Genomic DNA, 22,564 nt, shown 5'->3' on the forward strand with positions numbered 1-22,564 from the left:
AGGCAGCCTCAGGCCAAATTTAGCTTAATTTAACAATATATAAGATATCAGGTTATATGTCTATCATAGGAAAAATAAATGGGAAAAGGATTTTGGATTTTTATCAGCAATAACAGGAGTACTTTTTTCAAAATATAAACAGTTTTTCACATATAAAAATACTCTATAGTTTTAAAATTGTACTTAGTGAGGAAGAGAGGCCAATAATGCATAATGAAAACAGGCTATCTCAGGAATGAGAGGGCCCTCAAAAAGGGGCAGATGAGGAGTAGGGAGTTAGGGGCTAAGGACAGGGAGTAGGGACTAAGGACAGGCAGTTAGGGGCTAAGGACAGGGAGTTAGGGGCTAAGGACAGGAGAGTAAAATGGTGGCAGGAAGGAGACCAAACCAGGGATGTTCAGAAATGAGAGCAAAATTAGACCTTAGAGAGCCACCAAAAGAATCATTTGTAAAATGAGAGTTGGTTGAATTAAATCATCTCAAAGACTCTTTCTTAAACTCCTTCATTTTATTAAGGTGCAAATTGATAGTAAAAGGAAAATGCAAGACTTAGAAACTAAGATTGGTTCAGGGTGGACTGAGGTCATTGGAACACACTCCAGCTCTCTGATCTCTGACCTTCCCTCTTCAGAAATGTATGGCAATCAGCTTTTTTCACTGATTAAAATTTTGACTCTTAGAGGAAAATGTTATATTAATAGCTAGGCTGTGCCATTCTTATGAGTTTTAAATTATGCAACACACTTGAGTTTTCAAATTTTTCTCCCTTATTTAATCTCATCTGATCTTCCAACCATCCTGTGGGATTAACAGAATGACTGTTAACCCTGAGGATTCCTGGAGAAGTTAAGCACTTTGCCCAAAGCCAAGTTGACTCCTAAGTGCTGAGACTCAGAACTGAACATCAGATCTCCTGGAAACTCTTCTAATTCTCTTTCCTTCACTTCAAAAAGGTGAGAGGGCATCTGTGCAATGGCAATAGCTTGCCTGTGGACTAGAGTTTGGGGGAAGATATAATAAGTGAAGGATTGGGATTCAAACTGAGATTCGATGCTGCCAGTAGGTGGGGGGAACTGGGAAAGGGAAGGACTTAGGGCAAATGAGAGGTTTGTTTTACAGAATTGGGACTTGTCCTGTGCCTTTCAGCCCAGCTCTCTTCCAGGTTACGCAGAAGGAGACGATAGTTCTCATCCCGGAGAACACAGATAAATTTGACAGACATGGTCAAATATGATTAAAATCAAATAAAGCCAGTTAAAATGATCTACAGTTATGTAAAGGTCTGCATTTAGCACAAATAAGGATGCATACTACAGACGTTGCCCCACTTAATGAAGGTTTGACTTGCTGTGAAAGTTATTAAAATCAACATGGAATCATTTGTGTCAATCCTGAGACAAAAAAATACATAAAGCCAGGAGGTTAGGAAAGCAGGGTTCTTATGCGTGAATGCATGGAAGTGACTATCAACCAAGCTCCACCAGAATCACAGGCCTTCACAGAGGCCACTGCAACCTTACACAGAAAGTCCTCCTGCAAGGATATCTGCTCAGCAACTGATGTCACTCTGACGTCCCTCTGGTTATAATCTTTATGACCAAGGATTATTATGTCAAAACATGTGGTGCAATTCTCTTCATTGTTGCACTTAAAATCCTCTCTGAACACACTCACAGCGACTGTGGCAAGCGTATTTCAGTCGCAGTGCTCTGCTGCTCCCACCGCCATGCTCTGCTAAGCGCGAATTCCTATCATTATCCTTGAGAGAAATCTCTGTGTACAACTGGAGATGGACGTGATATGTTGGCACTTTTTGATGGTGTGGAAGTGACATACATTCAGTATTAACCGGACTTCAGTTTCTGAATTTGGATCATTCCCTGGGGTCACGACATGCAAAGTGATCCTCGCTTGCCAAGCTGGGGAGCTGCAATGAGCACAGTGCCCAGAGGGGAAGCATGTGCGCTCCACAGTGCACTGTGCTGTCGAGCTGGGAGCTGGGCTCTTTGGTACACTGGGTGTATTCAACGCATTTTTGACTTAAGATATTTTCAACTTACAGTGGGCTTATTGGAACACACCCCCATAACCAATTGAGAAGCATCTATATTTGAATTTGAATGTTGCCATCACTAGCTATGTCACATCACACACCTCTTTAAGCCTCAGATCTTAAAAATATGTAAGGATAGTAACAGTTTTTCATAGGATCATTAAAAGATTGGGAAAATGCTTAAAAAGCACTAAGCATAGTGTCTGCTACTTAGTGTAATCATTGAATCAACGAGAGCAGTTACAATAGATGGACTGACCCGTGGAACATACAGAGAGGATCATGCTCACTTCTGTTTAGCAGTACGTCCTTGGCACCAGCATTGCACCTGGTTTTACGACAGACAGAAGAGCTATTCCTGGGCCCAGCGACGTGGCTCACTTGGTTAATCCTCCGCCTGTGGCGCCGGCATCCCATATGGGCACCGGGTTCTAGTCCTGGTTGCTCCTCTTCTAGTCCAGCTCTCTGCTGTGGCCTGGGAAGGCAGTGGAGGATGGCCCAAGTGCTTGGGCCCCCGCACCACGTGGGAGACCAGGAGGAAGCGCCTGATTCCTGGCTTCAGATCGGCACGGCTCCGGCCTTTGCGGCCATTTGGGGAGTGAACCAACGGAAGGAAGACCTTTCACTCTGTCTCTCTCTCACTGTCCGTAATTCTACCTGTCAAATAAATAAATAAAAAACTTAAAAAAAAATTTTTTTTTGACAGGCAGAGTGGACAGTGAGAGAGAGAGACAGAGAGAAAGGTCTTCCTTTGCCGTTGGTTCACCCTCCAATGGCCACCACGGCCGGCGCACTGCGCTGATCCGATGGCAGGAGCCAGGTGCTTCTCCTGGTCTCCCATGGGGTGCAGGGCCCAAGCACTTGGGCCATCCTCCACTGCACTCCTGGGCCATAGTAGAGAGCTGGCCTGGAAGGGGGACAACCGGGACAGAATCTGGCGCCCCGACTGGGACTAGAACCCGGTGTGCCGGCGCCGCTAGGTGGAGGATTAGCCTAGTGAGCCGCGGCGCCGGCTAAAAATTTTTAAAAAGAAAAAAAAAAAAAAAAGAGGAGCTATTCCTTTAAAAAGCTTAATGAATTTATTGGAGCACAGCCTAAGGAAGAACAGTCAATGAGAGTTGATAGTGGTAGAAGCTACCTTTGGAGTAGAGATGATTTCACTGACAAATTAGAGAGACGTCAATACATGATTATCGGGAATATCAAAGGGGGAGTTTGTGTTCTTTAAGGTCCTTGTGACCCCAGGAGAATTGCTCATGATTCTGTGAATAGCATGAAATGCCTCTGGCAGTGCTGTTCAAATAAAAATATCAACTTTTATATAGAGCTTCAAACTTTAAAAAACAGGGAAAGCACATTTAGTGTGCTGGTCATGCACTGTCCTTCACAGAATGCATACATGAATATAACATGATATGAACTCAATAGTGCTAAAGTGAGCAGTGCATACATATGAGGTTGTTGAGTTGCTTTTAGAAATGGCAATGATTCTGCAATAATTCCACTACATGCCTCCACACAATCTCTTTGTGAGACAAGTGATCAGGATCCGAAAGCAATCAGTGAAAATCACAAAGCGTTGCTCTCTGAAGAAAAATAATTGGCTCATTTGAGAAGATAAGACCTTAGATTCAGTGGTGATCTAATTCATTCTGTGTTCTAACAAGGTTATCTGTTTTAGGTATTTTTACTATTTTCCTGGAAGGAACGTAGCTATTAATAGTGTGTTTGTTATTATTGAATGCCTCTTTGATATCTTCATGTAAAGACAATTTCTAGTATATTTAGTGTGTGCACTGTTAATTCTAATTCTCTAAACCTGCTTTGGAAAGAGATGGAAAAGGTTCACTAGTCCTGGCGAATGTACAAGGTCCTTGAAACCTTTCAGAAACCTGTAGTCCTCAAAAAGATGGAAGCCCTAAGAAAAGAGAACAGGAAAATGGCAGAGATGGGAAGAAGGAGGCAAGAAGGAACAGAAGTAAACGTGGTTAGACAGAAACAGTGCATGTCAAGGTCCGTTCCTGCTCTTTAGCTTTTTTGTCCCATAGCAAAAGGATAAAATCATCACTGGACCCTCAGTGATGATTAATGGTCATTTGCTCTGTACAATGTCATCTTTTTTTTTTTTTTTTTTTGGACAGGCAGAGTTAGACAGTGAGAGAGAGAAAGACAGAGTGAAAGGTCTTCCTTCCGTTGGTTCACCCCTCAAATGGCTGCTACGGCTGACACGCTGAGCCAATCTGAAGCCAGGAGCCAGGCGCTTCCTCCTGGTCTCCCATGTGGGTGCAGGGCCCAAGCACTTGAGCCATCCTCCACTGCACTCCCGGGCCACAGCAGAGAGCTGGACTGGAAGAGGAGGGAGCAACCGGGACTAGAACCCAGGGTGCCGGCACCGCAGGTGGAGGATTAGCCTGGTCAGCCACGGCGCCGGCCACAATGTCATCTTACCAAACCTCTATTGACAAATAACAAATAACATTATAGTAGTAACATCTTTAAGTGACCATATTTATTTAGTTTGAAGAATAGACATTTATAATTCCCATCTTTTGTTATATATTTAATTTCTTCTCTGTAATTTTCTTGTGGGCTTACAAAAAGCTTGTTTTTTATCCCTTGACCTTCCATGAAGTGGTGATTGTGAAGCATAGTTAGTATTATCAGACACAATAGGAGAGGTTAATATATCCAAAACTGTTAGCTCCAAACCATAAAATAGTTATTTTGGGATAAACAATTTGTTAAAATAGCAACTCAGAAACAGTTCTTCAAAACATGTCTGATGCTAGGATGATGGTTCTCAGAAAGTTAGCCTATGAAGGTGCTAATCATGGGAGTCCTGGTGCTTATAGAAGGCAGACGGCAATGACAGAAACCAAACTGAACTTACTCTCATGAACTGGTCTAGAGTAAACATCTACCACTGGACTGTGTTGCCTGAGCAACGAATGGAAGTTTTAATGTTCATCTTGAGTTTAAAGCAGAGAAATAAAGACAAATAGGAGAAATTACAGTGGGATCAGAATAGAGAGGATTCACTCACCAAACATCTACCAAACAGAAACATATAGTAGGAAATGAATAAAGAACAGTGCACAAAATATCTCTGCTTGCTCATTGTCTCTAATTGCTAGGAAAGTGTAAATATGCACAGATTCCTAAATTCCTGGATAAGCTAAGGGCGTTGTTGCTAGTGATAGGATACCCGGTGGTGGCTATTGGAGGTTTTGATAGTTGGGGATGAGATTTAATACTTCAAACTAAGCTACATGGAAAATGAGATTCTTGGCATGTTTCCTACAATTTTAGGAGTAGCGATTTATGGAAGCATAGTGGATGCTCCCTGAAGTGATAGATATCACAAGTTCTCTCTCTCTCTCTCTCTCTCTCTCTCTCTCTCTCTCTCTCTCTCTCTCTCCTTTTCAGAGCATTTTAAGCATGCAGGGACTAAGGTTTAGCATATTGGGTATTTGGCAACTCCACATTGTCAATGCCTTTCGTGGTTTTGCTCAATATTTCCAATATATTAAGGGTATAATCAGCGTAATTAGGGTATTCTATGCTTGAGAGACTGATGCAGTGCCCAATTGCTATAATTTTAATAGGACAGGGCTCCTGAACTCATGTAGATGATTAAACCCCAAAGCTGTAAGTCGATGGTACTTAAAGGGTGGAAGTTTAATTCAGTTATGGTGTCTAGAAGGTGGGCTGGAGCGAGATCCTTAGGTAATTAGGAGTGTGCCCTTGGAAGGTAGAGCTCATGATGGGCCTGGTTATAAAAGCCTGGGTTGAACCTAGCTACTGTCTCTGCTTCCTGGATCACCAGGTGATCCTTTTCCATACACACCTCACCATTGCCATCCCCGGCCTCATCAGATAGCCAAACCAATGGGACCTGCCCAGTCTTGGACTATCAACTTCCAAGACCATAACCCAAATCTGGCAGGACCCAGACTCTGTTTGGGTGAAGGTTTGGGTCACTGTGTCAGGTGGGGAACCACAAACAGCTGAGCAGCTTGCTGAATGCAAAGGAGGTGCAGAATGGTTAGCAGAAGGTTGTTATACCTACCAGCTCCATGACCACTGACAAGTTATAGAAAAAAGAATGATTATTGTCTTATTTCCCCTCCTAACTTGTTAAGAACACATTTGTGTCTATATATACAGTGTGTTTATTAAGCAGCTATCTTCATTTTTATTCCTCTCTTATTCCTTTGTCATGTAACACAGGATATATTGCTTTTAAAGCAGTATTTAAGAATACATCATGGTATTTAAGACATGTGATATCAAAAAAGAGTAAACATTACCAAAGGACTTTTACCTCCCCTTCTGGGGAAGGAATTAGCATATTTCAGTTGAAATAGGATAGTTGCATTATTTTAAGTGGAAAAATACCTTGTTATTGTGTTTATTTAGAGGTTAAGTATGGTTTGAAAGACACCTGTACATGCCAAACTGACAAAGTGTGGACTTTTAATGGTGAATTTCTAGGTCTTGATTGGGCTGGATTAAGGAATCGTTAGAAAACTGGTAAAACATTGCCTCTAGACGTGTCTGTGAAGACATTTCTGGGGAGACTGGGATGTGAATCAGTGAATTGGGTGGCAAAGATTTGCCCGCAGTGTGAGTGCACCATCCAATTGACTAGAAGCCCAGATTAAAACAAAAACAACAAAAAATGGTGAAGAGAAGATGATTTCTTCTCTGAGCTAGGATACTCTTCCAGTTCCATTCTTGGACATCAGAATTCCAGACTCTCCAGGACCTAGACTCTAGGACTTAAGCGAGCAGCCCCCTTTCAGCATCAGACTGAGAATTATGATGTCAGCTTTCCTGATAGTGAGGCTTTTGGATTGAACTGAGCCATGCTACCAGCACCCCAGGGTCTCCAGCTGGTAGAGACTCATGGGAATTCTCAGCCTCAATAATCATAGAAGCCAAGTCCCCTAATAAATCCCTCTCATCTGTCTAGCGGAATATAAATTGACATTCCTAATCTGAAATCCAAAATGTTCTAAAGGCTGAAACTTTTTTGAGCACCAGCATGATGCCACAGGTGGAAAATTCTGCGCCTGACATCATAGGAGGGGCTGCAGTCAAAATGTATGTGCATTGAAAGTACTGTATAAAATTCCCTTCATGGGGAAGCCATTTGGCACAGTGACTTAAGTCCTCACTAGGGACACCCACATCGCAAATCAGAGAGCCTGGTCTGAGTCCCAGTTTTTCTTCCAATCCAGCTTCCTGCTAATGTGCATTCTGGGAGACAGCTGTTGATGACTCAAGTACTTGGGTACCTGCCACCCACGTGGGATATCCACATGGACTTTCAGGCTTCTGGCTTCAGCCTGGCCCAACCCTGGCTGTTGTGGGCATTTGAGTAGTGAGCCAATGTTTGGAAGATCTCCTTCTTTCCCTCTCTCAGTTTGTTTCTCTACCTTCTGGGGGCCCAGAACTACCTCATCTGGTTTCTCTACCTATTTTAACTCCCTTCAGGCTAAGGGTACAGGTATTTGTGAAGCATAAATGAAGTTTGTATTTAAAGCTGGGTCACATCCCCAAGATATTTGCAAATATTCCAAAATCTGAAAAAAATCTAAAATCCAAAGCACTTCTGGTCCCAAATGTTTTAGATAAGTGATACTAAACCTAGATACATATCCTATTGGTTTCCTCCTTCCCCTCCCTGCCCCCAAGAACCCTGACTAATACAGGGGTAAAGAGGAAATTGGGTAGCAGTGTTAAAAGGAAAAAAAAAGTGGATATACTTATCTGACTTGTTGGAAGATTCTCTGTGGTTCTTGGAATAAGAGACTAAACTGGAATTTGCCCAAACAAGGCGAGAAAAGGCTGCAAAGTCACCTTGCCAGTGATACAATTCTGTGAACTTTTCACTATGTATATTCATCATTGTCTTTAGGAAGAGAGCATCAAGTTTTATTTTCTTGAAAAATTGCTACTTATTGCGATTGTTTGTTGGTCACATTGGATGAAAAGAACAATCTTGATTCAAAATCTTCATTTTACATCATCCCTAAAGGCTAGGATAGTCTTCTGAAGTAACTGGTGAGCATATTATGTAATATACAATGAAACAGTGAATCCTGAGGGGTTTTCTTATTTGGTTTGGTATATTGGTTTCTGTTTCTAGTGGGATATAAAGTCTTTGCTGTGGAAACATATCCTTGATTATTATGTGAAGGGAAGAAAACAAAATACGGCTGAGAACCAACCATGTGCCCAACAATACAGAAGGGGCACATTATTAAACCATTTCATTTCTCAGGCATTTCCTATGGCAAGACCCTCTTTGGAGCACCAAAAACAGAGTGGATAATAAGACAGGTACAATCCCCAGCTCATAGGGATTACTTGCTAAATAGGGAACATCAACAACAAACCCAAGAAGATTGTTGGAGACTCAAAGTCATATACAGGTCATTAAAATCTGGTGAGTGACAAAGGATGGCCTGCTGATTTCTTAGGTCCTCCACGTAAGTGACATTGACTTGGAAATCTAAGAGGTGACAAGGAGCCAGAGGAGGAAAGGTAGGAGGTGGAGGGCCCAGCAAAGACAAAGAGTCTCAGCAGACTCCAGCATGGTGTGGGAAGGGACACAGAACATTCGATGGAGTGAGCACACAGGGAAAGCCAGGGAGAGGAAAAGAAAAGGTTAAGAGAGGCAGGCAAGGACCTGACTGGAGAATGTTAGGCAAGTGAGAAACATGAATTATGCTACCTGGCTTCAAGGAACTCAAAGTCCAGAGAGGTGCCTGGGATTTAAAGAACCGAGAGCATAAAATTCCTGACTCAGAGCAGCAGTGGAAGGTGGGTGTCTGTGTGTGTGTGGGTCCTAAGGGTTTGAGGTCAGGTGCATTATTGCAGGAAACCAGATGAGGTAGTTCTGGGCCCCCCAGAAGTTGCTTAGGGATTCATTTTTTTTCCAGATATCACAGAACTGTGCATATCAGAGCTGCAGGAGACCTTCTAGCTTCTTCCTCACTTGAAAAAGAAGATATTTCAAATGGTCTGACATGCCCAACGTGAGAGTGTAAGGCATAGCTGGGCTTCAGGAAAGCAAAAATACTGGATCTGTAAGCTCACCTTTGCTCTTCGCAAAGCACCACTCACAGTGGGAAAACACAGACCATGCACTCCCTGAGAGCAGCAATGCTGCTTGGACATCCTTAATAGTCCACTGGCTCACTAAAGTGCCTGCCACGAAAGAGGTGCTCCATGGCGACCTGGAAGAGGAAAAATAACAGAGATCAGTGTCAGCTGGAGCCGGCTCCTCTTGTCTTTCTAGAGGATGAGCTGAATAACCTAGAAAAATGGTAGGCAGTGCCTGGCCTTCTCTGCTATTCTCAGCAAGCCCATGTCTGCCTTCTACCATTTCCCTCCCACCTTGAGTAATTAAAAATTTCTTTTAGTTGGTTTTTGGGTTAGTCTTTGCTTTTTTTTAACTCCAAACTTCAGCCTTTACTTCAAACACTTGGTGAGCAGGTTATCATGGATTTAGTTCTTTGATCCAGCACGTTCTGGAGCATTGTCTGTGGGGGAGACAATGGAGCTAGGGGAAGTTTGAAGAACAGATAGGATAATCTTTCAGGTCTCTCTTGGAATTCCTATCACACAGGCCTATCCTCGGCCCAGAAGATTAAGTGGCCTGTGCTATACATGAGGTTTTATTGTTTTTTTAACTTATTTATTTGAAAGGTAGAGTGATAGGACACAGAGAGAGAGAGAGAGAGAGAGAGAGAGAGAGAGAGACTCTTCCATCCACTGGTTCACTTCCCAAATGGTTGCAACTGCCAGGGCTGTGCTGAAGCCAGGAGCCAGGAACTCCACGTGAGTCTTCCTTGCGGGTGTCAGGAATCCAAGTTTTTTGGCCATCATTTGCTGCCTTCCCAGTTGCATTGGCAGGAAGCTGAGTTGGAAGTGAAGGAGCTGGGACTTGAACCCGCACTCTGATATGGGATGCAGACATTCTCAGCAGCAGCTGAACCCAGTGCACCCCAATGCCAGCCCCTGACACATCACATTTTCTCTATGAGATTCCAACTTGTAGGAGGCACTTACCAAATTCTTTACTTCTACTACTTTTCACAATGTATTTGCGGTAAGTATTAGTATCCCCCACTAGGCAGATCACAAGACAACAGCTTAAAGACTACCTCAGGTGAGTTCTCGCAGGTGGTGATTTCAATTGTAGCTGACTAAAGTGTACCACGAAGAGCCAGCCAGCAGCCTGCTGCTGACAATCCTGAGCCTGCGGGGGAAGTGACATAAAAATGGATGTGGCAAACAATGATCAGGGTTGCAGTCCAAAGAGGCTCGGGAAACTGCTACACATTAAAATCATGTGAATCAGCCTTCTGCCAGCCATCCCTGTCTGCTGCTTCCACGGCTGGCTTTTGTTGCTGCAATTTGTAGGCTCCGTGTCCAAGAAACAGTCCTTAGGGAAGGCCTGAGATGCTTCTGTGCTTCTTGTTAGATTAATTACAGGATCAGAAATGGGAGAGGCAGAGGAAGACATTTACACTGAGCGAATTAAAGCTTTCAGATTGCACATTTGTTTGATAAAAGCTGTCCGGCAAAAAGATAGACCCCTTATTTACTATTGGCACGTTGTAAATAAAGGGTAGGTGCATGTTGGTTACAGCTAGTATATGTTGTAGAAAGATCCCAAGTGCTGTGCTGCCAGAACCGGGGGCCTGTAAGGGAAGCAGATGTGCACATGGGTTCACCCCGGACAGAATAGAGGGAAAAGGAGACAGAGCAGGCTAGAGTGAGTGGGGCCCCCAATCTCAACAGTCTGACGTGTCCTTGCCATGGAGTTTGATGTTTTAGCATCACAAGTTAACTTCTCTAAGTTGGCAAATGGCCTTTTACAATGCTAATGCCTAGCAATAAATCTATGTCAAGGACACATAAGGCTTTCAATAAGGCTTAGTTTTCTTGAGTTTAAAAAGTCACAGAAAATTTTGAATTTTTACTTAAAGACTTTTCCAATTCATTCTTCTATCTAGACCAGTGCATCCTTTTTCATAATCATATGGAAAGTTCCCTGGACATCATTTTGTAGGTCAATTCTAAGAGCGAAATATAAAGCTGTCAAATATACATCACTCCTTATCCTTCATACTGTATTCCAGTTGATGGCTAGTTCTTATTTTTATTTCTTGTTCATTGGATTATGCTAAATCATAATTTGGCAACGTTCCAAAGAAGAGGTGAGTTTTCAGCCTGTTGTAGACCCACTGGTTTCTTGCCACCTTGATTTTTCTTCCAGGAACTTCTATTGACTTTCCCTGTAACCTATCCCCAATTAACATAAAAAAACTGCAACAAAACTTTGCCCCACCCTCCTATCAGCTTTCCTGTGGTCTCCCTTTTCTAGAAGGATGGCTGTAGAACATTGGTGTTATCACCTCTGTTTTGAAAAAAAAAAAAAAAAAAAAGGCCTGCAATAAATGATGCATATGGTTTTGTGGGTTTAATAACTCTTAACACTATTATTATAGGTAGTATGTTCTTCTCTTGGTTATCTACTTTATTTATAACCTCCATAGCTAGTTAGTTACCCATGAACAAACTCATTTGTCCTCATCATTTTATGTTTGATGAACACAGTTTAAAAAAAAAAAAACAGAGAGCAAGAAAAAAAAAGAGAGATATATACTTGGTAACTCCATTCTGTTGCTCTCTAGAGTAATAATCATTTTTTCTGATCTTTACATTTTCTTTGAGGATGCTTCAGGGAATGGTTTCTGCATTCATCAATCAATGAATTGAAAAGCATGGGAACCTAAACTATGCACAAAATTGTTCTAGAATTTATGGCACTTTGAGCAATAAAAATTGCCTTGTCTACGGTGGAAAATATTATCTCTGGAAACTCAAGACCAACATAGCTGACATATTTTAAGAGTAGCCCAGAGTGGATATATTTAAGTCTTATAAAGTGTTTTTTTCAAAATATCTCTTCTAATGTATAGAGAAATATCAGTGATTTGTGAGCCTTTAAATTATATGGCCATATTCTGGTAAAGCCTTAAGGTTTCAGTATTCATAGTCCACCACTAAAGAGAAATAAAGTAGAGAAGCAGAAAACAGTTTTCCAAAGTATTAAAATATGCATGCACCAGAAAATGTTTTGGTGCAAACTTTACAAAGTGGTGAGTGATTTCCATTGGGGAGTTTTAATTGCAGTTTTCCCAGCACGAGGCATAGCTGTGAGACGACTGGTTTGGGCGACTCGGGAGGTAACCAGTCTATCTCAGACCAAATCTTCTATATGATCTTTGAATGCAGAAAAGTGTGGTCTAGAAATTCTCTGAAGTGATTAAACCTCAGGAGGCAAGGCAGGGAAAGCAGGCGCGTCTGCAGTTCTCCCGGAGAACTCGAGCGCCCTCTAGGTTGCAGTTCCAAGAGCAGTTTGGCGAGGCACTTCAGGCCACTTTGCCACCAGGGAGGAAGAAGGAAGGGGCAGGATTGCTCCCGGTAGGAGGACTATCTGACCCAGAGAAAGAGACTGGCGACAGGAAGGAAGAACAGAATAGCAGCCACAGGCGACCCAGAGACTGCGCGGTGCTACCCGGCGCGCGTCACACACAGTGCCCTGCCTCCCCGCCCCGCTCACCGCCGTGTGTCACCTTCCTGTTCGGAAGCTTTAGTAGGTTGCTGGGACAGAACAGGGGGCGCCTGCTCCACCCATCAGGTATCCGGTTGGAAGAAAGGCCAGTCTCAACAACTTGATTCTCTCGGGTTAAATGATAAGTTTAGCTGGCCATTCCGTCTCCAAGCGCTGAACGTTCGTGTAGAGGGAGGCAGAAGCCCATCAGACATTCCTCTTCTGCTCTAACCACAAATCATATGGTTGTGTGTCTTCTCCATTCCACTGAGAGCCCTCTCACTCGAATTTCACGTCCCTCCTGGAACGCATGCCGCCGATCTTCTCAGAGAGAATGAACCCTGTGCATATGTTTTGAATTTTTTTCTGCACTGATTTGTGATGTTAATCAGTTAAGTTACATTTCTTGTGTGTCTTAGTGAGGGTGTAATAAACCTAGGACGCTGATGACTGTAATTTGCTGGATGATGTTGCAAGGGGGGGGGGGTTGGAATAAATGGCCCAGTGATGAACTTTGCAGCTTGCTCCCTTCCTGTATGTAAATTCCCTAGATATAAAGTGGGGTTCGCAGCAGAACCGGGACAGCTGGCCTCTGGCTCAGCCTCCCTTATCATCTCAGAGACAGAAGCAGGGAGGCAAGTCCCATCACAAGTGAGCTTTACTACCTCCAGCCTCCAGAAATCAGTCCTCCACCTTATATCCTGGGCAGCTTGAAGAATGAAAGAGGAGGCTATCAAATCCCCTTTGAAAGGTTAGTGCTTTCCGAACTCTGATTTGGATGGAGCCGGTAACACAAGGATGCCCAGAGGTTTTGAAATTACTGGGCATGGGCCAGGCACCTGTGAGGAGCAGGGAGGGGGGGAAGGGCGGGGATTTTGATTTCTTAATTTAGTGTTTTAAAACAAAAGGCAAGACTCTTCGGGCAGATTGATGTTTGTAGGCAGTCTGAGTGATGTTTGCTGTCTTGTCAAGGCAAGACTTGGCGAGGAACAGGTGGGAACAGGACCGGGCTGGGTTGGTTGACTGGCAGAACATGGGCCAGGGGTACAATGGCAATAGCTGGTATTCTGGGCAGAATCTGTTCACAAGGAAGCAGACACGGGCCAATTACTATGATATGGAATTACCCAAACCTTGCTTTAAGTTGGAGCCCGTGCTGTGTTAAGAGAGCAGCACTAAGCAAACTTCATCAACCAGTCTCCAAGAGAGAGAAGGATGCATGCTCTCTTCTCCCGAGCTGGGGCTGTTGCGACCGAAAAACCCAAGCAGGATACCAGACTAGATCATTTTAGGGCAAACGAGGTGGCTGTGCCTGCACAACAAATCCTTGCCCAAGACCAAGGGAAAAAGCGCCTCGCAGGCTATTCCTGGGTCGACAGCTGGTGTTTGGGAGTGTGGAGGCTCCAGTAGGCAAACTCTAAAATGGCAGGGCAGCAAGGGGTCAGGGCAGGGCAGCCACCGCAGACGGCAGCGGCGAGCGCCAGGTACCCGGCCCAGCGAAGAGGGGGAACTTGCAGCCGTCTCTGCCGCTCCCGGCCAGGTCTGAGCCAGAGACACCCCCCGGCCAGCGCTGGCGCGCGTCCCCGCGCCCGCGGTTGGGCTGCAGCGCCCCGGCGGCTCCCAGCGACGGGGTTACTGGAAGGCAGCGGCCTCGCCGCCTGCACAGCCCGGCCGCCGCGGGCAGCCTCCAGCCCCGGTCCGCGCGCCGGAGCGCCGTCACCGGCTCGTCCCTGTGGGGGTGCAGGAGACGCCACTTTGCGGGAAACAGCCCAACGCAGGCGACTCTGCGGGCGGCAGGGACGAGGAGGGCAAACGAAGGGATTCTAAGACAGGGTAGCGTTGACCTTGCGGAGTTCTGAGGCGGCAGAGCAGCGGGCGCGGGCCGGGCGCCGCCGCCGCCCTCTGCCGCCCGGGTCACGCCAGGTCCGCGCCGCCGCCGCCGCCGCCCTCACCGGCCTCCTCACGTGTTCTCGGCGTGGCGCGGATTAAAATGCAAGGGGGAAAAAAAGTGCACGCAAAACGGACAGAATGTTCTCTAGAAATTACAAAAGGGGTGGGGGGGGGCTGCAGATTGCACTTTGTCTTCAATGCAGAGCCGAATTTTGCTTCCGCCCCCTCCCCTACACATTCCTGACTCCCCTCCCCCCCCTTTTCCCTCCTTCTTTCCTTCCTTCCTCCTCTTCCAAGTTCTGGGATTTTTTTTTTTCCAGCCTTGCTTGGTTTTGGCCAAAAGCACAAAAAAGGCGTTTTCGGAAGCGGCTCGGCCGTGCACAAGGGCCATTTGTTTGTTTTGGGACCCGGGCAGGAAATCTTGCCCGGCCTGAGTCACGGCGGCTCCTTCAAGGAAACGTCAGTGCTCTCCGGTCGCTCTCGCCCGCCGCCCGCTGCCCATGGGGGAGATGCAGGGAGCGCTGGCCAGGGCCCGGCTCGAGTCCTTGCTCCGGCCCCGCCACAAAAAGAGGGCCGAGGCGCAGAAAAGGAGCGAGTCTTTCCTGCTGAGCGGACTGGGTAAGCGCGCCTCGGCCCCCGCGGGGACTTGGCTCCTCCGGTGCGCGCGGGCGCATGGCTCCGGCCCGGTTCTCGGGCTCGGGAGAAGGGGTGGGGGGGTGGACGGAGAGCGGCGTGACCGGGCGGCGGGAGCGGGGAGGACCGGCCCGGGAGCTCCGGCCCCGCGCTGACCCTGCAGATGAGGGCGCGCTGAGACGCCTGCGCCTGAGAGAACTCCCGGGCGGTCGCACGCTCCGCCCGGCCTCGGCGGGGAGGAAACCGGGGGGCGCCGGGGCGGGGGTCCCGGGCTATCTATCGCCGAGAGAGTGCAACTGCGGGGGAGGGTGTGGGCTCGCGCAGGGCCGCCGGCCCGCCGGGCTGCGTCCGGAAGGCAGCTCAGCGCTGCTATCCTGACTTCCTCGCCGAACGGAATAAATGAGAAAAATGGAAAATTACTCCGCATCCTTTCCCGCCACCTCCGCCCGCGCCCCGGGGCGCCGAACACAGGCGAAACTGCCCTCCCCGGGCGGCTCCCGGGTCCCCCACCTCCGCCCGCGGCTCGCCCTCAGGCTGGGGACAGAACCGCCCGCCGCGGGCTGCCGTCCCGCCGGGACGCGGCGCGGCGGCCGGGGGCGGGGCCTGCGCTGGGGGGCGGGGCCGCGCCGCTCCTTTGTCGCCGGTCGGGCCCCGCCCCTGCCGGCGCAGCCTTTATAAAGCCGGGCGCGCGGCCCGAGCGCAGAGTTGGCTGAGCCGGTCTCTCATTCCCAACGACTCGCTGTGGTCTCACCGTGGCGATGACCGTGAAAACCGAGGCTGCTAGGGGCCCCCTCACTTACTCCAGGATGAGGGGCATGGTGGCCATCCTCATCGGTGAGTGCAGGAGTCAGGCCGCCGCGCGGTGCGAGTTTTCGGAAGGTCGCGGATCACGGAGTGTGTGTGGCGGCGGACGTTACGAAGCCATCTGAGCATTCGTTTATTTCTCCTCTTTCATTCACAGCGTTCATGAAGCAGAGGAGGATGGGCCTGAACGACTTTATTCAGAAGATCGCTAATAATTCCTATGCGTGCAAGCAGTAAGTTCGGGTGGGATTGCGGGAATTAAAGTCAGTAGCGCCGGCAGGGTAGCAGAGTCGTCTCCCCTCGCTGGGTTACGTCGGGGTGGAGATCTCCTTTCTCCTCAAATCCTGGTTTACTTGAGACGTTTTTAACACGGAGACGGGCTTGCCTCCTTGTCGCCCGCCCTCCGCGTGAAAAACCACCTCAATTTCTGTACACAGCTGGGCTCACTGTTGGCTTCAAAGGGCCCAGTAGATGATTTTGGGTGTTTGCAGTTGAAGTCCTGGATTCTCCGGGGAAACTTCGAGCCAGAAGCTCAACTGGTGGTGTTGCTGTGCCCCCTAGTGGGGAGCGAGGAGGCTCCAACGTGTGTGTGTTTTTTTTTCCTCTGCAGCACTGAAGTTCAGTCCATTTTGAAAATCTCCCAACCTCAGGAGCCCGAGCTTATGAACGCCAACCCTTCGCCTCCGGTGAGTGTTTTCCATTTGTGAAGCATCTATGGGGGAGAATTGTTAAGTGAGTCACCTAGTATCCCTACATTGATGGATTAAAATAGCATTTCTGGAAATTAGTATGAAGGCAGGAATGTCTCATTAGTTAAGGACATAACAGGTGACATAACTAGTTAAGTATTGAGTCAGTGGAGTATTGTCTGAAGGCATATTTCATAAAAGTTTTATCCGTTTAATCTCCATACTCACTTGAAATAATGACATGGTGTGGTTGAAAAATAGTTTTGAGTGCGTTGATAGACGTATGGGACTTGCATCCAGCTTTTATGCTTTATTGTGGACGTCTGCCTTTGAAAGCGGTGACACTAAAGGAGAATGTTTTATTTTTCAGCCAAGTCCATCTCAACAAATCAACCTTGGCCCATCATCAAACCCTCATGCTAAACCATCAGACTTTCACTTCCTAAAAGTGATTGGAAAGGGCAGTTTTGGAAAGGTAATTTCAGATCCGGAGACCTTTGTATATACTCTCGTATGCGTTCATTTTACACTCTCCCTGGATGAGGACCCAAAAATGATGATTTTTTGTTTTCCTATTGCAATTTCAGGTTCTACTAGCGAGACACAAAGCAGAGGAAGCCTTCTATGCAGTCAAGGTGTTGCAGAAAAAAGCAATCCTGAAAAAGAAGGAGGTAGGAGAAGGGGCTGGTGGGTTGGAGCTGTGAGTGGACGCTCACTGAATCAGCTTTGCCTTGGGAGTGGGTGCCAAGTTGAAGTTTGTCGCTCAGTCTGGGTTGTCATCCTCCTAGGAGAAGCATATTATGTCTGAGCGGAACGTGCTGCTGAAGAACGTGAAACACCCTTTCCTGGTGGGCCTGCACTTCTCCTTCCAGACGGCCGACAAGCTGTACTTTGTCCTAGACTACATTAACGGTGGAGAGGTGAGCGAGTGGGGAGCAGGGGCCGGTCTCTGCACAGCCTGCTTGGTTTTTTAGTCTAAAAAGGAAGTTTTCGAAGGTCTTTAGGGGGTAAAAGTTGCCGGGCTTCAAATAGTTAATAGATTACCTAGGGCTACTTCCTGCGATTGTTTTCATTAGCTATATATGTCACTAGTGAAGTGTTTTGGCAGCCCAGACTAACTTTGTCCTGTCTCCTGCAGTTGTTCTACCATCTCCAGAGGGAGCGCTGCTTCCTGGAACCACGGGCTCGTTTCTATGCTGCTGAGATAGCCAGTGCCTTGGGTTACCTGCACTCTCTGAACATCGTTTATAGGTGAGCCAAAGAGCCCTGGTAGCCCTCCTACTTGAGGGAGCCTAAAGATTGTGTGAGTGAGTGTGTGTGCGTGCACCTGGTCCCCTAAAACCAGATCCCCCAGCACGTGAGCTGCCTTGACTCCATGCCACTAGGGAACTGGCCAACTGGGATTGTCCCTAATCCAGACTAGATCAGCAGAACAAGGACTCCCTTTTTTTATTCACTGCACAACTGCAGTGAATTTAAAATACCTAATGCCCTTAGCAGTTAGCTTCACAGAGGACTTGTTATGAACTGAAATTAACATTAGCAACTACTCCTCTGTTCATTTTTCACAGAGACTTGAAGCCGGAGAATATTCTACTAGATTCACAGGGACACATCGTCCTGACTGACTTTGGGCTGTGCAAGGAGAACATTGAACACAACGGCACGACGTCCACCTTCTGCGGCACACCCGAGGTAGGCGCTCGCTTGCTCAGTCCGTCCAGGAGAAACTAGTGCCACAGTGCTTCTAACTTCCTGAACTCTTCAGAAGTGTGCTTAGTACAGCTCAGTGAGAGCAAATTACATTCATGGCTTGGTGCATGCAGCGTGAGAAATTCTAAGACATCCTGTTGCTGTCATTGAAATGACCTATCTGTAGGAGCCACATCATAAAAGGGTTTCTAAATCCCCAAGGATGATAACTGTTGGCTACCCAGTAGCTTCCTAAATAGAGGCACCCAGAGGTGGCCGGTTAGCCTCAGAAAGGATAGCGGTTTTGTCGGGCAGTAATCTGAAGGAATACGTCCTGAGTTGCCTCTGGGTCTGTCCTTGCAGAGTACATGTCTGCTCTTGGGATTGCCCGGTCTTGCAGGTTCTAAGCTCTGTTTTCCTGTTGTTTTTCAGTATCTTGCACCTGAGGTGCTTCATAAGCAGCCTTATGACAGGACGGTGGACTGGTGGTGCCTGGGGGCCGTCTTGTATGAGATGCTGTATGGCCTGGTGAGTAGCACACAGGGAACCACGGGTACTGCCTCTACCTCAGTGATATGCCCTAGAACATTCTGCCACCCCCGCTTAACCCACACACGGGAGGACATGCAGGCCTGGCATTGGTCTTGCCCTTGTCTATAATAAGATTTAGCTATCAAGAGCTAATAGGAGAAGCATATTGATTATTTTACGAGAGTAATCTCCTACCTACTGGATTTTTCTCTTGTACGTTTCACATTGTACTACACAGGACAACATTTAAGCTGGGTGATGGTGAAAACCATGGCTTATCGCACCCACCCCTTCCCTATAAGGGTTGCAAAACAGACACTTAAAAATCAAGGGCAACTCACTATCCACTCTGCCTGTAGGAAAAAAAAAAAAATCAAGGGCAAAAGAAAACGTCCTTTCTCCAATCCAGCCTGCTGCTAGTTTAGTTTCAGTCTTTCTTCGCTGATAGGCTGTGACACAGAACTTCCAGTTAAGTGAGTGCCCTCCCTCGCTCTTTCAGCCTCCGTTTTATAGCCGAAACACAGCTGAGATGTACGACAACATTCTGAACAAGCCTCTCCAGCTGAAACCAAATATAACCAATTCTGCAAGACACCTCCTGGAGGGCCTCCTGCAGAAGGACAGGACAAAGAGACTCGGGGCCAAGGATGACTTTGTGAGTGACAGTGACTGCCCTCCCCCCCCCCCCCAGCCCTCCGGGAAGCACGCGGGGCCTCCCTGCCTTCACCTGAGTTCCACCCGTTTGAACTAATCATGGGCTTCTTCCCAACAGATGGAGATTAGGAATCACGTCTTCTTCTCTCTAATTAACTGGGACGATCTCATTAATAAGAAGATTACGCCTCCTTTTAACCCAAATGTTGTAAGTATCTCTCTCTCACCTAACTATTTTGAGGCCCAGAGGGCCTTTCTTCTAAGAACTGTTGGATGGTGAGGGGAGGGGACTTCAAGGAAGAAATTGCCAGTACTTTATTCATAGACCCATCATTTTCCCAAAGAAAAAGTAGAGTATTTTTTTTTTGTCCTGCCAAAGTTATGGTCACTGTTTCAAACATTTGTCAATGAAAGTCCCCAAAGACAAAAGGTGACCATCCCCCTCATCAGTTAAACTCCTGTGGCCTTAGGGTCTGGTGCATGGGATGGATAATGGGAGCGGGTTTCTGTGAGCGCGTCCTGAAGACTTGAGCTCCACTGTCAACAGCTGCAGTCAGGATTTCCCTGTCACATACGCAGTGTGTGTGTGTGTGTGTGTGTGAGTGTGACACAGAGTGTTTTCCTTCCTATTGCAGAGTGGCCCCAGCGACCTGCGGCACTTTGATCCCGAGTTTACCGAAGAGCCTGTCCCCAGCTCCATCGGCAGGTCCCCTGACAGCATCCTCATCACGGCCAGCGTCAAGGAAGCGGCCGAGGCCTTCCTCGGCTTCTCCTACGCGCCACCCATGGACTCCTTCCTCTGAACGGTCTGAGGGTCGGTTTTGAAGGATTGCCTGTGCGTCTTTTAAATATTTTAGTTAGCCTTTCGGCGGAGCTGCCAGCTGACAGGCCATCTCGGAAGAGAATCTGCACCTCCTGGAAGCTTGGCAATCTTGCACACTGCTTGCTGGACGCTTTTCGAAGAGCACATTCTCCTCCTAGTGAGCTCATGAGGTTTTCCCTTTCTCTTCTTCCTTCCAACGTGGTGCTATCTCTGAAATGAGCGCGAGAGGGCCGCCTTAGAGGCCAGAGCCGTGTCAGGAGGAGGAGGGCCCTGCTCCGGGAAGGATCTTCCACCGCTCAGTCTGGGCTGTGATGACGCATACTATGAAATGTGCCTTTTCTGATGAGATCGTGTTAGCTCCAAAGCTTTTCCTACCGCAGAGCGTTTCCGTTCTTTATTTTCCCTCGTGGATCTCCCGTGTGAAGAGTGGTGTGAGTGTGGTGTGCTTGATCCCAGATGGATTTTGTTATAAGCATCAATGTGACACTTGCAGGACACTACAATGTGGGACATTGTTTGTTTCTTCCATATTTGGAAGATAAATTTATGTGTAGACTGTTTTTTTTTTGTAAGATATAGTTAATAACTAAAATTTCTTGAAATGGTCTTGCAATGACTTGTATCCAGATGCTTAAAGAAAGCATTGCTGCTACAAATATTTCTATTTTTAGAAAGGGTTTTTATGGACCAATGCCCCAGTTGTCGGTCAAAGCCGTTGGTGTTTTCATTGTTTAAAATGTCACCTGTAAAATGGGCATTATTTATGTTGTGGTTTTTTTTTTTTTTTTTTTTTTTTGCATTCCTGATAATTGTATGTATTGTATAAAGAAAGTCTGTACATTGGGTTATAACACTAGTATATTTAAACTTACAGGCTTATTTGTAATGTAAACCACCATTTTAATGTACTGTAATTAACATGGTTATAATATGTACAAACCTCCTCTCCTCCACACAACTTTTCTTGTGTGTGATAAACCAATTTTGGTTTGCAATAAAACCTTGAAAAATATTTACATAAGTTGTGTGTCATGTGTTTTGTATTTTTGGCTTGGTGGGCGGCAAAATAGGTCAGTTTAAAATTGAAAACTTTTAAAATGCTGTAATTTTCAGCTTGATGGCTTGCTTTCTGTAGCAAGGGTTCTGACTCCAGGGGAGTATGGGATGGTCCTAGGCCAACCTATTTTCCAGGTATTTTTAGCAGCATTTGATGATATCATTCATAAATCTACTCACATCATTTTTAATTTGCTCATCTTGCAAGAACAGCTACTCAGTAATGTTCCTTGTATTTATGGGCTGACTTGTGAAGTCAGACTGTTTGTCCTGACATTTGGTAACAGCTAATTCTTTCAGCAAATATTTGTGAGTCTCCTCTGGGCCAGGCTGTGTTCTCAGTGTTGGGGATATGACAGTGAACAAAGAAGATAAACCAGTGACCTGGCTGAGCTTGATGGAAAAGGCAGACTCCCAGAATAAAGCAATTTTTGAGATAGAAATCAAGACACTAGTCTGAAGTTTAGGAGAAGGTAAGGTTGTAAATAAATGCGTACGTTTGTGAAGAGCTGACCTGGTTGGACTCATGATTTCCAGGAGGACCCAGAGTCATAACCTGAGTCCAGAGCAGGCTCAGAAAAGGAGCCCCGAAATGCACGTCCCTGGCAGGGACCAAAGCCTCAGAGCTAGTGAGTGGCAGCACTGCAAGTGCCCAGCAGGCCCGGGGCCAACCTGCAGAGTCCACCTTGGAGTTCATCCCACTGGAATCTGTACTGTTGGAGAAAGCAACGTGGCATGATACCAGGAGGTCATCATTGTGAATCCAGACCACACTTTCTCTGCTTTCTAGGCCCTTCACACAATGTCTAGCTTATAATCCAGAGTCCCCAGACAGCTGATTCTGCCTGCTTTAGCCTGGCTCACATGCTCTAACCTGCTGAGTTCCCTCTCCCTGCTCAGGGCTTTTCCCAATGAAATGCAAATGTGTTTCCTCCTACTGTGGTTCTAGGGTCTTGCTTCACCCTACCTCACTCCCCATCCCCACTCCCCAGGTTTCTAAGGGCTGGTCAGATGTTTGGAGGTCACTTGGTCCTTCTTAAACCAGTGAAGGAATGGGGGATGAAAGCAAGTCAAAGACTTCTTCACCAGGGTGGGCAGTGGAT

General features: G+C 46.6%; 1 protein-coding gene across 4 annotated transcripts in view; it reads left to right on the forward strand.

The window, feature by feature from the left end:
* The window catches only part of SGK1 (serum/glucocorticoid regulated kinase 1), a 116,742-nt gene extending 95,316 nt beyond the window's left edge, over positions 1-21,426 (forward strand). Inside the window, exons 1-12 of one of the 4 annotated variants that reach the window (XM_051854148.3) lie at positions 13,209-13,440; positions 16,174-16,249; positions 16,627-16,702; positions 17,076-17,180; positions 17,293-17,376; positions 17,494-17,625; positions 17,844-17,956; positions 18,277-18,400; positions 18,830-18,925; positions 19,428-19,583; positions 19,701-19,790; positions 20,218-21,426. In XM_051854148.3, coding sequence (XP_051710108.1) covers positions 13,407-13,440; positions 16,174-16,249; positions 16,627-16,702; positions 17,076-17,180; positions 17,293-17,376; positions 17,494-17,625; positions 17,844-17,956; positions 18,277-18,400; positions 18,830-18,925; positions 19,428-19,583; positions 19,701-19,790; positions 20,218-20,385 — 1,254 coding nt within the window. In that variant the 5' untranslated portion in view covers positions 13,209-13,406 and the 3' untranslated portion in view covers positions 20,386-21,426. 4 annotated transcript variants of the gene reach the window in all.
* The last annotated feature ends 1,138 nt before the right edge of the window (positions 21,427-22,564 follow it).

This window comes from Oryctolagus cuniculus, chromosome 5 (genome assembly GCF_051225735.1).
Source record: "Oryctolagus cuniculus isolate XC-2025 breed Fujian yellow rabbit chromosome 5, ASM5122573v1, whole genome shotgun sequence".
Lineage (NCBI taxonomy): Eukaryota > Metazoa > Chordata > Mammalia > Lagomorpha > Leporidae > Oryctolagus > Oryctolagus cuniculus.